The sequence below is a fragment of the Globicephala melas genome, chromosome 20 (assembly GCF_963455315.2).
Source record: "Globicephala melas chromosome 20, mGloMel1.2, whole genome shotgun sequence".
Lineage (NCBI taxonomy): Eukaryota > Metazoa > Chordata > Mammalia > Artiodactyla > Delphinidae > Globicephala > Globicephala melas.
In genome coordinates, this window is record NC_083333.1 from 14,270,520 (window position 1) to 14,286,680 (window position 16,161).

Genomic DNA, 16,161 nt, shown 5'->3' on the forward strand with positions numbered 1-16,161 from the left:
CTCACCTGGATTTTCATCGTGGCTTGATGTCCTAGCTCAGTGTCCCCGTGTCTCACTTATTTCATCTGTAAAACGGGGAGGATGATAACAACAGTGCCTCCAGCAGGCTTTTGGAAAAGATTGAGTGAGTTAAGGCATCAGGTTGGCATTGCCCAGAAGCTTCACCGGGCACATGCCCAGGCGATTCCCTTGCACCATTTAGTATCAGACACATTTGGGGCTCTGAGTTTTAGTTTTCCGGGGACCTCTGATCTCTAAGGGCTGGAGATGGTGACGAAGTGATGGGTGTGGGGGACAGGAGGGAGCGGGGTGTCGTGACTCTGCAATGCTGCAGGCATCTGAGGAGGACTGAAATGCAGCTGGCTTGTCCAGATCCAGAGCGATGCTTTCTTTTTCTCTGAGGAGAGAGCAAGCAGAAAGTCAAGGACACGGGGAGTCTGGTGGGAGCCAAGTCGGAGAGGGTCGGGATTACAGACCTAGAGGAGCAGAAGACGCTGGGCCAGGGGAAGGAAGAAGGGCTTAGAAGGAAGGGGCGGGCCATGGAGGTCCTGGGGGCTGGGCTGCCATCCCTTCTTGGGCTTGTTCTCTGGGGTTCCTGGGCACATTGGCAGGCTGACCCTGGGGTACCTGCCTGCCTCACCCTGGACCACTGATTCATCCAGGAAGGTTCTTTTTCCATCTCCCAGTGCTGAGCTTGTAGGGAGCGAAAGAGTCAGGAGCTCCTGCTCTGTGTGCCCCGTCAGCATCTCAGAGTGGGGCCTTCGGCTCCTGTGAGGCACCCAAGGGACCAGGCATGCAACCCACACGTGTCTGGGAAACCCTTTCTCCCAGACAGCACGTTTCGAGGAAGGGCGCATGGTGATGGGGCTGGGGCTGGGAGGCATTTTAGAGGAATGACTCAGTGGTAGAGCCTGGAATTCCTGATGAAACAGAATGAAAACACAGCAGACACTGTCAGACAGGATACAATCCAACATCCCAGCAGTTCTTTTAGCACTCAGATTAAATGGAACCCTTCCAAACAGAACAGCCATGGGTGGGATAATACAATCCAGTAGCCGAACGCATGATGCTGGTCCTGACCTCCCATCCACAGCATGGGAGGAGTCGTGGTGGCGATGCTGTTTTCCAGAAACGTGGCATCTGATCTGGGCACAGCCATTCCTAGGGCTTCTGTGTGGCGATGGTCTTTGGCAGAAGCCCCTCAGTGTGACCCTGGCGTGTTCCTTGGTCCGCATTCATATAAGGAATCCCGGTGGGGGTGAATGATGCTTTGGGGATTTGTCCTCAGTTTTCCTGCTGAGCACTAGGTTGAGGAATGGGGAATGTGGGCCAGATTGCTGGAGACTCCAAGGCGAGTCCAGGCCTGGGACACTTTCTAGAGTCGTGTCGTCCCCAAACTGCCCTCCGCCAGGACACGCGTGGTACAGCATCAGCCTGGGCCCTCCTCCCTCAGCTGCGCCTACTCGATAAGCTTGTGGGGAGAGGAAATGACACCCTGGAAGTGTGGATTCCCAGTGAGCCAGCTGGGCGTCCTCCCCATTTGCTCCCATGTAAGAAAGCATCAGGGAATGTGAGAGTGACATTTTAGGGCTGATGTGGAATCTGCGTTCACGTCGGAGAAATGGAAACCCTCTGTAAGCCCGGTCACTTGAGGCACTGGGACCACAATTAGTGACACAGTACTTGCAACGTCCCCCATGATTGGTCCTGACTGCCTGTGTGCAGGGGACAGGTGGGCTAGACGACCTGGCCACGCTGTCTGAATGAGAGACACGGTCATTCTGGGTGAAGCTCCCCAAACTCTGGCTCCTTAGGTGGGTGGGGCAGGGGGGTGTCCCCATGTCACGGGTACCTGCCTCCATGGAGTTTCCCATGATGCAGAGGGAACAGGTGGGGTTCTGACTTTGCATATGGAACCACCATGAAGGATGGAGATACATGGAGGCCTGATGGAGAGAGAGAGAGAAAGAGAGACGGCGGGGTGGGGGGGGGGAGAAGGAGGGAAAGAGAGAAAGGTTGTCATGGTGACATAGTGATGGGATGGGCTCATGGGCAGAAGGCCGAGGAAACCTTCCCCTCATTATCAGATGCTGTCCGCTGGGCCTCAGACCTAGGGCAGCGTGGCTTTCTTGCAGGTACCCTCCTGGTCTGTCACCTAAGGGCCTCTGGATGCCGCAGGAAACCCCAGATTTGGGGAGCACTTAACCATACGGGTGCTCTCTGTGTGGTGGGCCCCTGGAATCTCCCACAGACCCAGGAGGTCTATAGTCTTTGCCACAGACCCAGGAGGCCCCTTGATGAGCCCCGAGAAGCCGCACTAAGGCACTTGGGGAAGCAGGGGGAGGCAGGCCGAGACAGGGGCTCAGGTGACCATTCGGGAGGTTAGGGAGCTTGCCATGCTGTTTCCTAACTGTATCCCGCTCCCCTCCCACCCCAACTCTGCACACACCATTCCCGCCTAGAGTGCCTTTCTTTGCCCTCGTCGCCAGCTCTCCTCTTCCCTTTGGTTCTGTGTGGATGGCACAGCCTCCAGCACGCCCTCCGTCCTCTCCCAGGGCTGGGACAGATGTCCCCTCCGCGTTCCTGCCCCCATCCTCGTTTCCTCAGAAAGTACTCATCCCGGGGTGTTCTGGCCGCCTGGTGCTCTGGCTGTCTCTCACTTTATACAGAAGATGAGCCCAGGGACCATCTGTCTTGCTCTCGCCCCGGGGCCTGGCCCAGAGCAGGGCCCTCACTGAAGGTTTAAACGCATGTTGGTGAGTGGGGGCAGGGAGAGCAGAAGTTGGGATTTTCTAAAGAAAATTCCATCGCTGGAAACCTACAGACACTCAGATGTGGAATTCAAGCTTCTTGGTTTTGATTCTTGACGGGGGAGAAGGAGAGAAAAATCTTACAGCGTCCTTCTCCACCTGGCTGTTCTAGAGTCATGGGGTGGGGGAAAGAGGGAGTTAGGGCAACACACGCTTGTCCTTGGCTAAGTGTCAAGTTCAGAGGGAAGAGTAGTCACGGAGAAGGAGTTAGAAGGTCAGGGGAGTCTGTGACACCTGCTAGCGCACCTCACTGCCTCTGGTATAAATTCTATACAACTAAGGGTTAAATTTCTTCACTGGCTGACTCCCAGGGCCATTTCTAGGGGAAATGTGCCGTCCTGGAAAGTCCTTCCCCGGCCACCTTTCACTGCTCACTCTTTGGAATGTTTGATACTTGTGACTTGTCCGATCTCTTGAAATGCAAGCCAGCATCTTGCCCACAGAGAGATCTGGGGTGGGCAGACCCAATGGTCAGAACTTCCCTTCCCTCTGCGAAGGACCTCCGTTGGTCAGCTTGGGTTCTAGAAGGAAGCAAATGCAGAATCCAGTTCAGGCACTCAGATATGTAAACAGGAGGTTCTTCTTGGGGCATGGCCCACCTCAAGGAATTTCCCAACATGCACAGCACTTGGCAGAGAGCGTTAGATGAGTGACACCTGGCTGCACAGGCTGGGATGAGAGCCATGAAAGGCGATGGCCACGGCCAGGATCTGAGGGAACGTCAGTGATAACAGAGAGACTAAATGAGATCATCCCGCGGTACCTCCCAGCTGCATGGAGGGTGCAGCTCCGAGCTCGCTCTTTTCCACGGGGCCCAGGAGAGGGTTTGCCTGCATCAGTTTTACGGAAGACTCCACCTCTCAAGGGGCCGGGGATGTTGGATGTTGGTTATCACATCTTCTCCTGGTCGAGGTGGCAGGGTGGTGGGGAGGACAGAGGGCGAGACCGTCATCAGCGATTCAGGAAGAAGGACTTGAGGCTCTGGAAGAAAACTGACTTCTGTCTCTGCTTCTGTTTCTTTTTGATGATGGGCACCCACACCAGCCCGCATACCAGCATCATGAGTCCCAGAGACAGGAAGGCGGGCCCTATCATCTTAAGGACCTTGAGGCTCTTGTCACCCAGGTTCAGGGTGTAGGCCAAGCAGGTGATGACCACACCGAACAGGAGGATTGCACCGCCCACGGACATGATGACGATGGGCTTGCGGTAGATTTCCCAGTTACTCCGGGGGGTGGTGGTCCAGACAGACTCACTTCTGGAGCTGATGCACAGGGAGCTGGCGGTCTGGCTGGGCAGCAGGTCCTTGGATTCTGGAGACTTCTCGTTGACCTCCACGTCCTTGGGGAGAGCCTCCATGGTCACGGCTCCCGGGACCGGGCACCTGGTACCAGCACCGGTTAGAAGCAAGGACGAGGCCAGGGGAATCCTCGCACAGCCTTCCTGTTCTCAGCATCTGTCTCCAGCCTGGCTCTTAGTGGAGGGCAGTGCAGGGTTTTTGTGCTGAAGCTAAAAGAAAAGCAGATGAGATCCACATAAATAAGAAGCCACTCAAGGTGGTGTTCTTTTTCCTTGTGAGAGATAAATATTATATCACTCTGATCAACCGCTCTTGTTATTTAAAGCAGGGAACAGTGGTGGCCTTTAAGAAAACGGGCAAAAGCTACAGTTTATGAAGCGGCATCTTATTTTCAGACCCAGCCGCTTTCTTGCTGTGTGGTCTTGAGTGAGTTACGGCCTTGGTCCTTGGCTTCCCCTCCAGTCCCTCCTCCCGGGGCCCCAGGTTCTTCCTCTTCTTTGCGGTCTGGCCAGCTCAGCCCCCACTCAAACAGCATTTACTACTGTCCCTCTTTGGGAGCGGGATGGGAGGGGTTTCTTTCCACAGCAGCAAGTTTCCTGGGAAGGTGGGCTACTCAATCCCAGTCACAGTGGGTTCCAGACGGGGTGAGAGGTGGGAGGGGTTGCATTTGGAAACCAGGGTATCAGGATAAAGGAGATGGTGTGTGAAGCTGGTGGCTCCCAAGCCCAGCACTCGAACCTGCTGCTTCCCCTCTATCAAGACACCTCTAAATGTGGAAGGGTCCTGTAGTGAGCACACTCTCCTTCCACACTTCCTGCAATGCTCAGTTCCAAGTAATTTCCTCAACTCACCCCTCACAGCAGCTCAGGCCTGGACCACTGGGCCAGTGCTCCCACTTTGCCGAACAAGACCCCTTCCCTGCATCCCAGGGGGAATAGGAATTGTAGAATGGCCACGCCTTCAGAATGTGGATATTCACATTCGTGTGTGCTCCTCTAGAGAGAGGATATCGGGATCTCTGCTTCCGAAGACTTTGGAAAACACGACGACGGGCTTTTATAAGTAGGGGCTCCCGCTGCTGCCCTGTGGGTCCCGAGGAGTATTTGCATAAGTGACGTCAACACTCTTAAAGTGATCTCTCCTTTTCGCCTGCGGGCTCGGTGGGGAGAGCAGGGCTTACGAGGCGTGTGGTGAAATCCTAGCCGGGGAGCTGGCGTTGGTTACTGCAACCTGGTTTCTCCTGTGGGGTTTTGACGTCTTTGCTAGGATGGTCTCTCCAGGTGGCCCTTTCCCCACTTGCAGCAAATCCCAGGGCAGAAGCGCCTGCTGCCTTCAGATGTTCGGGGTGTTGTGTTGGAGGAGTATTAATGGGAAGGCACGAGTCTCATTTGTGCCTGAGGGTCACCAGGCTCGGTGGGGAAGGACCAGCTCCCGGGAGAGCTGCCGCTGGGGTGCGAGGCAGCCACGGCAGATGCAGGGAGGACGGCTTCCTGGATGCTGAGTGAGAGGTGCGGCCAACTGCGCCTTGCTGGCCGCACCTAGTGCATGCTCTTTGGCCCTGCCAGGAGGTCGCATGTTTATTCCCCTCTTAGGAGGGCAGAGGCTGAGGCCCAGTGAGATTTAGGATCGTGGCCCAAGCCTCCCCACAACTTCGTAGGTGGCTGTGTTGGGATCCAGGCCAAGGTTTTTGGACTCAAAGCTCATTGTACTAGACCGAGCTGGTCAGAATGATCCCTGAGGGTCCTTCCACCATGACAAGGCCTGAGTTTTTCACTTTAGGGTTGCATCCTGCAGTAGAGTAACCTCTCACTGAGTAAGGACTGACAGAGACAAGTAGTTTGTATAGGGAATCACTCTACAACAGAGAGATAACACTGATGTTAAGTTTTTCATAATGGTACATTTATTTATTTAAAGAACTACTTTTACTCTGAGATTATGTCCTTCCTTCTTTTATTTTGGCATTGGAATATTCATTTCATGAAACGACTGTGAGGGAAGATGATCATTGGTTTTGTTGGTATCTGTACTGGCCAAGATCAGAAGTCAGTCATCCTGTGTAGATGTCTATCTACTTTATCTGTCACCTATCTGTCATCTATCTATCTATCTATCTATCATCTATCTATCTATCATCTATCTATCTATCTATCTATCTGTCTATCTATCTATCTATCTATGTAAATTGTAATACCTCACGAAATCCCAAAGAATGGGAACCTTTCATTTAGTGGCCTTACTTAGGAAGAGGGCGGGTCCTTGGGACAGTGAATGGTCGGGGGGTTCATCTTCCGGGCACTGACTGGAGGAGAGCACTTCTCCTCCCTTGAACAAGGCTGAGCTCCGTGCCTTCTCCCCCCACCCCTACCAGGCAGGAGGTGGCAGCAACTCTAAACACAAGGGGCAGGCGGGGTTGGCTGTGGGGTGAACGCCATGCTGGGTTCCTTCACGGTTGCAGCACGTCACTGAGCTTACTTGCAGGGTCTGGCGTGACAGAAAGATCCAGGTCTCTGACAGCAGAGGGACCACTGTCTGAACCCACCTGAGACTCCCTAGTCACATATATAGAATAAGGATAACGGCATGTCTGCCTCATAGGGCAGCGGCGACTGTCAGGTTTCACAAGACCCCACTTCATTGTGTGATATGTTACAGGAGTTTAAGACATGACCCTGGTTGCTATTATTATTGCAATAGTTATTTTCTTTCGCGGTCCCTGTTTTCTCATCTGTACAATAAAGAAGTTAGGCTGAGGGACTTCTAAAACTATTTTGTATAGGTCCATAGGTTGGTGAATCAAACTCAAATTCTGAGAACCCAGGTTTCCTGAAAATCACCATCTCAGGGGCAGTACGAGTTTTTTAACATTTTATTAAAGTACTCAAAGATCCGATTTCTTTTTCTGATACCAGGGTTTCTCAACAGTGGCACTATTGACGTTTGGGAGCCAGTAATTTTTTGCTGCAGGGGCTGTTCTGATCATCGTGGGATATTTAGTAATATCCCTGGCCTCTACCCACTAGATGCCAGTAGCAAACCCCTCCAGTCATGATAGGCAAAAATGTCTCTAGACCTTGCCAAGCATCTCCTGGGGGCAGGGTCAATCTGGTGGAGAAACTCTGCTCCTCGTTTGCAGACTGACTCAGGGCCTCTGCTGGTTTATACGCCTCCTCTACCCAGCAGCCCCCCTCCACCGGCACTCAGCAAGTGCTCAAAGGGCTTGGGCCTGATGCTGCAGTCCTGTGGGGTGGGGAGCACGTAACCCCTGGGGAGCTGGTTCAGAAAGTTCAAAAACATGTAAGACCATCTACGCCATTAGAGGTTAGGACAGTGGTTACCTTCAGTGGGGATGGTGGCTGGAAAGGGGACATGATGGAGACTTTTGGGGTACCATCGTGCTCTGACTCTCGATCTGGCTACAGCCAATTACATGGGTGTGTACCATTTGAGCTGTACGCCGTGATATGACCGCTGGAGGAAATTTTAAAATATAACTAAATGCAATATGTTCATTATTTGGATTCTGACTAGAAGAAACCAATTGTACATTTCGAGATAATTTTAGGGAAGTTTGAATCTGGATTGGATATTAGACGACGCTAAGGATTTAAAATTTGTATTATGATGACGATATTGCGGACACAGAAGAAAGCGTCTTTATAGATATGGAGATAATCTTGAAACCACGCACAGAGACGAATTGTCATGATGCCGTGATTCACATGGAAGCATCAAACTCCAACTCAAATATGACAAAATGTTAAAGGTTATAAAATCCGGGTGACGGATACATGGAAGTTCATTATATTATGATCTCTACTTTTACGTATGTTTGCAAATGTTTGTAATGAATGAGACACTGAATATACAGATGGACGGTGACCAGACATGTATAAGAACAGAACTCTGACCCACAACCTGCAGAACCAGCCCAGGAAGCCACCCCGTTATCTACAATAACTGGCACAGGGAGCCAGACTACAATCTGTAAGTAAGACTTTCAGGAAGTCAGAACGCCTTCCCTAGTAACCAGCCCCACAGGCCAAACAGTAACTGAGGACAACTGCTTTTTGACAAATACACCAAAACAGTTGCATGGGGAAAAGAAAGTCATTTCAACAGATGGTGCTGGAATAACTGAATATTTATATGGAAAAAAATGAAACTTGTCTTCACCTCATACGATCAACAAAAAATGAATTCGAGATGGATCATGGACATAACCTGAACATAAAAGCTAAAACCATAAAGTTTTAGGACAAAATATAGGAGGATATCTTTGTGACCTAGAGGTTGGCAAAATTTCTTAGGACAGAGAAGGCAATAACCGAGGAAGAAAAAGAAAATCAATAAATTAGATTTCATAATAATTTAAAACTCCTGCCTCATTAAAAGCTACTGGGAAGAAAATGAATAGGCAAGCTATGGACTGGGAGAAAATTTTAGCAAAATACATATTTGTCAAAAGATTTGCATCTGAAATACATGTGATTAGTAACACAAACAGCCCAATTTTAAAAATGGGCAAATGATTTGGACGGACCCTTTACAAAGGAAGACAAATAGATGAAGAAGAAACCCATGCAAAAGGGCTTGAGATTGACTTTCGACAGGAAATACAAACTAAAACCACAAGGAGATACAGCCACACACTCACTAGAATGGCTAAAATTTAAACATCTCACAATACAGATGTTGGTGAGAGTGGGGAACAACTGAAGCTCTTGTGTACTGCTGGTAGGAACGTAATATGGTACAGCCGCTTTGGAGCTAGGTCCGGTAGTTTCTTACAAAGTGAAACATACGCCTTCCCTTTGAACCAGCAATCCCACTCCTAGATATTTCTTTGTCCAAGATAAATGAAAACCTATGTCCACCAAAGACTTGTTTAAGAATATTCATAGCAGCTTTGTTCATAATAGCCCAAACCACGAAATAACCCAATGTCCATGAACAGGAGAAAAGGTGAACACATCTTGTATATTCACACAATGGAATACTACTAAACAATAAAAAGGAACAGACTTCTGATACACACACAGCATGGATGAGTCTCATGGGCATGATGGGTGAAGGAAGTCAGATATAAAGGAGTACATATAGTGTATGTTTCCATTTATATGACATTCTAGAACCTTCTAGGAACTAAGCTAAGGTGACACATCTCAAAACAGTGGTTGTAGGGGTGGGGAGGAACTAACTGGGACCTTCTGGGGTCAATGGAAATGTTCTATCTCTTGATATCGGTGTGGGTTACATGGGGGACCCATTTTTCAATATAGTACACTAAGATTTGTGCATTGTGATGTGTGTAAATTATACCCTGCAAAAAAAGAACTGTAAAAATCGTAATAATAGTAATAAAGGGGGTCAGGCTGGGGAGCAGGTGAAAGTATAGTTAAACCAAGAATAGCAGAATGTTGATAATGGTTGAAGTCATATGATGGAACTTGGGGATCCAAGGTAGAGGTGAGGGCAGGAAACACATTACCCCGGAAAAGGAAAGTAGGGGCATGGGCAGGGGCAGAATGACCCCAGAATAGGGCAGAGATGTTAAAGGGAAATCTGTGAGGTGAGAGAGTCACCTGGCCCTTATGGGAAACACCATGTGCTGATTCTGAGGAAGAGGAGATCCTGAAAGAAGAGAAGTTGCTTCTTTGAGAAATTGGGATTTGGGGACAGAAGATGGAGATGGAGGAAGACGTGGAGATGGAGGTGGAGATGGAGATGGATATGAGAGATTGAGGTGGAGGTGAAGATGAGAGGTAGAGAGGGAGATGAAGTTGGAGGTGGAGATGAAGATGGAAGTGGTGGTGGAGATGAAGATGGAGGTGGAGATGAAGATGGAGATGGAGGTGGAGATGGAGATGGAGATGAGCATGCAGGTGGAGATGAATATGGGGATGGATGTGAGAGATGGATGTGGAGATGGAGGGAGACAGAGAGAGAGAGGAGAGAGAGAGAACAAGAATTTCACCATTTTCACCTTGTCTCTGGAAAGATACCATCCCTTGAAGGAAAACAGACTTTCAGGGAGCCAGGAGGCCCTGGGCAGAGCAAAGACTGGGTTTGGTTGGCCAAACAAGTGTGTACAGAAGGGACCGTCTCTTGATCTTGTTAGAGCTGGTCTCCTTATCTGTCGTGTGTTTGTAATTGGCCAGGTATTCGAAAACCCTGTCTGCAGATATCCACTGAGTGTTTGCCCTTTGACCTTGTGTTCCCCAGGTTGCTACACAGCACTCGGCTCACAGCTCTCCCCAACACTGCAGCAAACACGCTCCGAGCAGCCCCCGTGTCTGCCCTCTGCTAGACGCGGAGCTGCAGACACAACTAAGAAGACGACGTCCCTCTCCAAAGAGGAGCTCCAGGCGTCCCCATTTGCCCTCTCAGTGGTGTCTCTGACAAACAAGGTAAAGTGATGTCTCAGATGAGAGGGGAGAGAACAGCAGGAACTTTCTGGCTGTTTCTCACGCACTCATATATTCATCCGCCAACAGCTGGTTGGGTGGGGTGTGTGGACCATGACAGCTGGCAAGCAACAGTGAGTGTCCAGGAGAATAAGGAGCAAGCACTTTTCCCTCCGGTAGATTCTCGAGTGTCTGAAATGCACCACTTAATGGGGCAGCAGTTGCAGGGCCGGGCCTGGGGCTTCCTCAGCTTCCTATGCGCTCCAGCAGGTAGCTCAGCGCCTGGCTGGGGCTTAGGACTTGCCAGACATTTGTGAAATGATTCATCAAATAGGGGAGCTGCGGCAGGAAGGTTCAGCACGGCAGCGTCAGGTCACCATTGCTGTTCCTCTCCATACAACTGTCAAGTATGACCTGTGTTCTTAGAGCCGGGGTGGTCAGATGGGACTGGCTAAGGAGGGGGCAGGAGAGGCAGGTGTGAGGAGACCCTCTGACCTGTTCCCCATCCCCTTCCCCTCCCTCCGTGCTCTCTGATGGATGGACACCTCACCAAGTCTGGTTGCCCTCCACTGGCTGGCCTTCCTGAAGTCTTCAAGGTTCCCCAAGCAGCTTCTCCAAAGGAGAAGCAGCACACAGTGCGTTAGGGGAGCGTCGACGCTTTTCATACAGTAACAATAACTGTCATTTCTCGGACTCTTCTTATGGGCTGGGAACCAGGCTGAGTGCTTTATCTGCATTGTGTCCTTTAACCCTCCTGACAAGTCACTGAGGATGGGACAGTTATTACCTCATTTTGTAGGTGAGGAAACAGGATCAGAGAGGTTAAATGACTTGCCCAGCGTTACTCAGCAGATGAGTAGTGAACCAGGTTAGAAAGGGGAGTTTTGGAGCCTGTCTGGCTCCAGAGCCTGGGTTCCAGTCTGTCCTGCTCCCGTTGGGATGGTTTTGAGGTTTTGGTTTTGTTTTTTTTTTTTAAACTGGAGGAACAGTGAATGGCGAGCATGTTTGAAATGGGGGCACTGGCCATGCACAGAATTGCAGGGGTGGCTGCTTTGGGTGAGGGGTTAGGCCGGCCCTGATGGGTGGAGCTGCTGAGGACGTGGGGGCTGAAGCCGGGGGCCCTGAGCTGCAGCCAGCAGAGCAGCAGGAGGCCTGTGACATAGGCCACAAAGCCACTACCACCATCATCCCAGTGGGGCACAAAATGCGTGGTACCTGCCACCTTCTTCACCTGGAGCATCTCTTTTAATAGCTCTACTACGATGGTACTCTTATTATCATTCCCATTTTACAGATGAGGAAATTGAGGCTCAGAGCTGCCTGACCCCAAATCCTGGTCTTTATACTGCACTCTGCTTGCTCAAGGATGGAGCCTGCCCTTCCCCTTCACTACCGTCAATATTAATAGGTTGCCAGATTTAGCCAATAAAATGACAAGATGCCCAGTTAAATTTGCGTTTCAGATAAGCAACAAATGGTTTTTCTTATAAGACTGTTCCAAATATTGCCCAGGACATCCTTATACCAAAATGTATTTGTTGTTTATGAGAAATTCAAAGGTAACTGGCATCCCTTTGTAATGTATCTGGCAACCCTGATATCATAAGAAGCCCCACTGGGCTTGGGTCTGGAGTTATCTGTCCCTTCCCAACCTTCTCCTCCCTGATAGGAGCTGGACTATTCTGGGAATTGCAAGGACCAAAAGCAGGGGAGAGCGGGCACATGTCTCACAGCCAGGAGGTGGGCCCAGAGGGAAGGGTCGTCTGGTGGGAGAACAAGGGCAGGTTGCGAAACACAAGTGATAGAAATAACACGATTCCTGAGAAAGACCCCAAGCGTGGGTTTGTATTTGGAATTCCTGAGTTGTGGAGGGTCTTGCTCTCTCCCCACTGGAGTCCCCACAATGCCTCACCCAGCTGTCACTGCGAGTGGCTGCCCTCCCCCCAACAAGACATTCGGTTGGTGACCCCATCCCTCTGATAAGGTGAGTGGTGCCTAGTGCCTGAGCTGATAAAGCAGAGGCCAGAGTGTTTCTAAATCTTCTGCTGCTGTCACCAGGGCACCTGTCTGTCACCGCCCACAGTGCTTCTAGGAAGGGAAGTTCTCCAAAGGTCACACTCCACCTAGACAGTGCCACTCACCTCGCTCTTCACATCACGCAGCCGGCGCCCAGGCCCTGCCCGGTTACAAAGTGGAAAGACAGCCAGGTGATAACGTCTGCTTTTACCTGGGGGTATGGTCCCCGTGGCACACGTCTGCCCTACCTGTTTTGTCCATGTTTATATTTGCCAGCCTCGTTTCCCCTTTCCGACATGGAGCCTGCCCCAGCCCGCATGCTGCGACTTGTTTTCCTGACACCGGCCCTGGTTGCCTGCCACACCTGCAGCTGGGAGGGATGGACCCACAGATGCTGAGGTCTGACGTGGGATGCCCAGGAGGACGGTCTGGGTGTGAGGTCCCGCCCATGCACTCCAGGATCTGAGGGTGGCCTTGCACCTCGACGTCTGGCTTTTTTGTTCCTGCCTCTGTCGAGGTTTGGGAGGCTGGTTCCTGCCCAGCCCTTTCTGCCAATGGCTGTGAAGGGTGAAGCCCAAATGCTGTCCGGCAGGGTGGAAGCAGCCACCTGCACACAGCTTCCCCTCCTCCAGGTGCAGAGCCGGGACAGCCCCTCCTCCCTGCCACAGTTCTCACAGGGCAGCCCCTCCAGCCTGCTGGCGGCTGGCTCACCCCCTGCCCTCCCAGGGCACAGCCCCCTCCCCTTTGCCAGCCATGCACAGCTGCCTCCTAACTCCAGTTCACAGACCCAACACACACTCTAAAGGAAAGTTAAAACCAGCTCGTTCCTCTGGGGAAATGGAAGGAAGGGCAGAGGGACAGGTCCCCTCCTTACTTACTGTCCTCGACGTCCCTGGGGAAGATGGGGGACCTGGGGCTCACACGCAGCTTGCACCAGGAGGAAGCCGGCAATGAGCTTCTGCTCAAGTTCTCATGGCAGCCTGAGGAAGCCTCCCTGGCCCCATCCAGGAGCCGCTGTGCAGCGAATCCCCGCCGAGAACAGGCTCCAGCGGGGATGATGAGCTCACAGGATGTGGGCTAATGGGTTAACCCTTGGCGGGCCGCTGGCAGAGGTACTTGTGATAGGGCTTTAGCTCAGCTCTGCTCAGCCGCTATTAGATGAATCTTGTGAAAAATTAATGAAGTTTCTCTGCAGTCTGTCTTCAAGTTTCGGGGAGATGTGCATGAGGCTGGTGTCTGGGCCAGGGCTGCTTCTCCTGACCCAGGCTCAGAAATCAGGAGACCTGGAGTTCCGGGGATGCTGGAGCGTGTGATGGTGACGGCGGTGGTGACAGGCCAAAGAGTGGGTTACCCAGAGTCTACACTAGCTCTGTCCAGTGCAGGCCTTGGCTGTGAGACTTGGGAGCCCTGTTTGTTCTGGATGTTGGAGAAAGCATGTGTAGACTTACTTAACATCCTCTGTTCCAAGATGGCAGGGTTACCTCTGGGGAATTCCCAAGCCCTATGGGTGGACACCTTGTGTGACAAAATACCAGGAACCCACAGACAAAGGTCAGATGAGCATATAGGGTCCTACCCCACCCCAGGCCCAGACATCTCTGAACTGGGGGCAAAGTAGCATGTTCATCCTTGCTTCTCCCGGCTTTCCTGACTGTGCCCCTGTATTTTTCATGTTACTTATCATGGTGATAAGAAACGAATGCGAAACATCACTGCAGTGGTGGGGCGGGGTTTCCATCTCTATTAACAGTCATCACATTGTGCTTTTGGAAGCTGGGTGTGAGGTGTTGAATTGCCCAGTCTCAAGATGTGGGTCTGTACCCTGAAGCCAACAAGATTGCCTAAAATCCTGAAAGCCAGGCTGACCCTCCACTCTTAACACCAACTCAAGGATGAGAAGCCTTGCTTCTGGCTGGTTGGGGGCTCCGGGGTGAAGGGGGGGTCCCTGCTATGGTAATGGTACATTGGGGGCCTGTAGGGGAGGCTATGCGTCCTGTAGGGGAGGCTCTCCCAGGAGTGACCCCAGGAAGCGAAGACCAAGACAGGAATGGGAATCTTCCATCCCTGGTAGCTTGTGAAATGAACATGATGTTTCCAGCCTGGGAAGGCTCTGCAGAGGTTGATGGGTGATAAAGGGCTAGAGAAGCAGAGGGCCCCGAGGGCCAGCCATCCACCGAGCTGCAGGAGGGGGTCGAGCTGAGGGGGCTTTTCCTCTGGCTTCCTGTGGAAGCGAAGCCTTCTCTGATCAGGGGATGAGTGTCCAGGGGAGCTGGACTTGAAGGCTTCTGAGGATGTTGCTTGCTCTGCCTTTATACTCAGATCGGTTTGTCAGACTCAATGGCCTGGCTTGTGAAGAAACCCGGGGGTGAATTATTTTGCAGTGCAGATAATCAGATCATTTATTCTTCCCTCAGTTCAGGTTTCTGTGCTTTCCCCCAGCCCTCTGCAGGGCGTGGCAGGCAGTGTAGCAGCAGCCATCAGTAAGACACATCCGTATTTAGCATTCCTCCACGTCGGGCACCAGTCTAAAGTACTTTATAAACGTACAGTAATTCATGTATCCCCCACATACTCCTATCAGTTAGGGATGTGAGCTATATTATTATTCTTATATTTGGCTTTGCACAAATTACTTAACTTCCCTGAGCCTTAATTTTTTCATTTAAGTGGATGTGATCATTGCTACCTTAGAGAGTTTTTGTAAGAATTGTATAAGAAAATGCACATAGCAAGTGCTTAATGAATATATGTACATATTGATATATTCTGTATGATATATATTCACACATTATATAATCATATAATACATGATATATGATTAATATATTCCATATATATTAGATATAATGTATATATTATATATAGTGTATGTATGCATATGATATAAGTATATATATGTACCTATGCAAATTAGGGGAGATCTGGGTCCAGGAGAAAGTGTACAGGTAGAAGCTGTGCTGTCTGCAGGCCCCTCCCTAGCAGGATAGAGGAGGGGGCTTGAGAAGCCAGCTTGGACCCTGGACAATCGACATCAAGTGTCCCCGGGAGGCAGGGCTGCTGCTGCAGTTGTGGTATCGAGGGGGCAGAAAGCAGGCACAGGCCCTGCCTGGGGGATGGCTGGCGGCACCCCCTTCCCCATCCTGTAGCTCACAGCTGCTCTGGCTTAGCTCTGCCCCCCTCACCCGGCTAGCCTAGTGGTCCACACACCCATGGTGCACGGGGTGACCAACTATCACCCCTGGTTCGATGGGATGACCAATGCTCTTTTCTTTTTTTTCATTTGTCACCCTTCTTTCTTAAAAAGTATTTTAAAGGAAATCTCAGACATCTCTTCTTTAGTGAATCCTTGCCACTGGAGATGTGTATCTCTGTAACAGATAAGGACCTTCTTCCTTCCTTTCTTCCTCTTATTTAAAACAATAACCACAATGCCATCATAATCTCACTTGAAATGTAAACGTTCCTTAATGTTAATACCATTCACTCACATTTCCCTGATTGTCTCAGAAACGTCTTTTTGTGGTCAGGTCTCCATAAAGCAGGGTCCTCCCAAGTGCCGGCCCTATGCGCTGTGACTCCCAAGCTCCCTCTCCTCCATAGCAGTCAGTCCCGCCTCTGTTCACAC

The 16,161-nt window shown here is 50.9% G+C and overlaps 1 protein-coding gene across 1 annotated transcript; it reads right to left on the reverse strand.

Moving 5' to 3' along the window:
• Positions 1–380: 380 nt before the first annotated feature.
• On the reverse strand, positions 381–13,532 carry PIRT (phosphoinositide interacting regulator of transient receptor potential channels). The gene is made up of 2 exons (XM_030861411.3): positions 13,415–13,532; positions 381–4,322 (listed from the first exon to the last, which is right to left on the reverse strand). The coding sequence occupies exon 2, from the start codon at positions 4,170–4,172 to the stop codon at positions 3,765–3,767; it is 408 nt and encodes a 135-aa protein (XP_030717271.1). The 5' UTR covers positions 4,173–4,322; positions 13,415–13,532; the 3' UTR covers positions 381–3,764.
• Between the last annotated feature and the right edge of the window lie 2,629 nt (positions 13,533–16,161).

What these genes read in the sequence shown, in the direction of transcription:
- PIRT (XM_030861411.3), bottom strand. Translation starts at nt 4,172, where the DNA reads ATGGAGGCTCTCCCCAAGGACGTGGAGGTCAACGAGAAGTCTCCAGAA.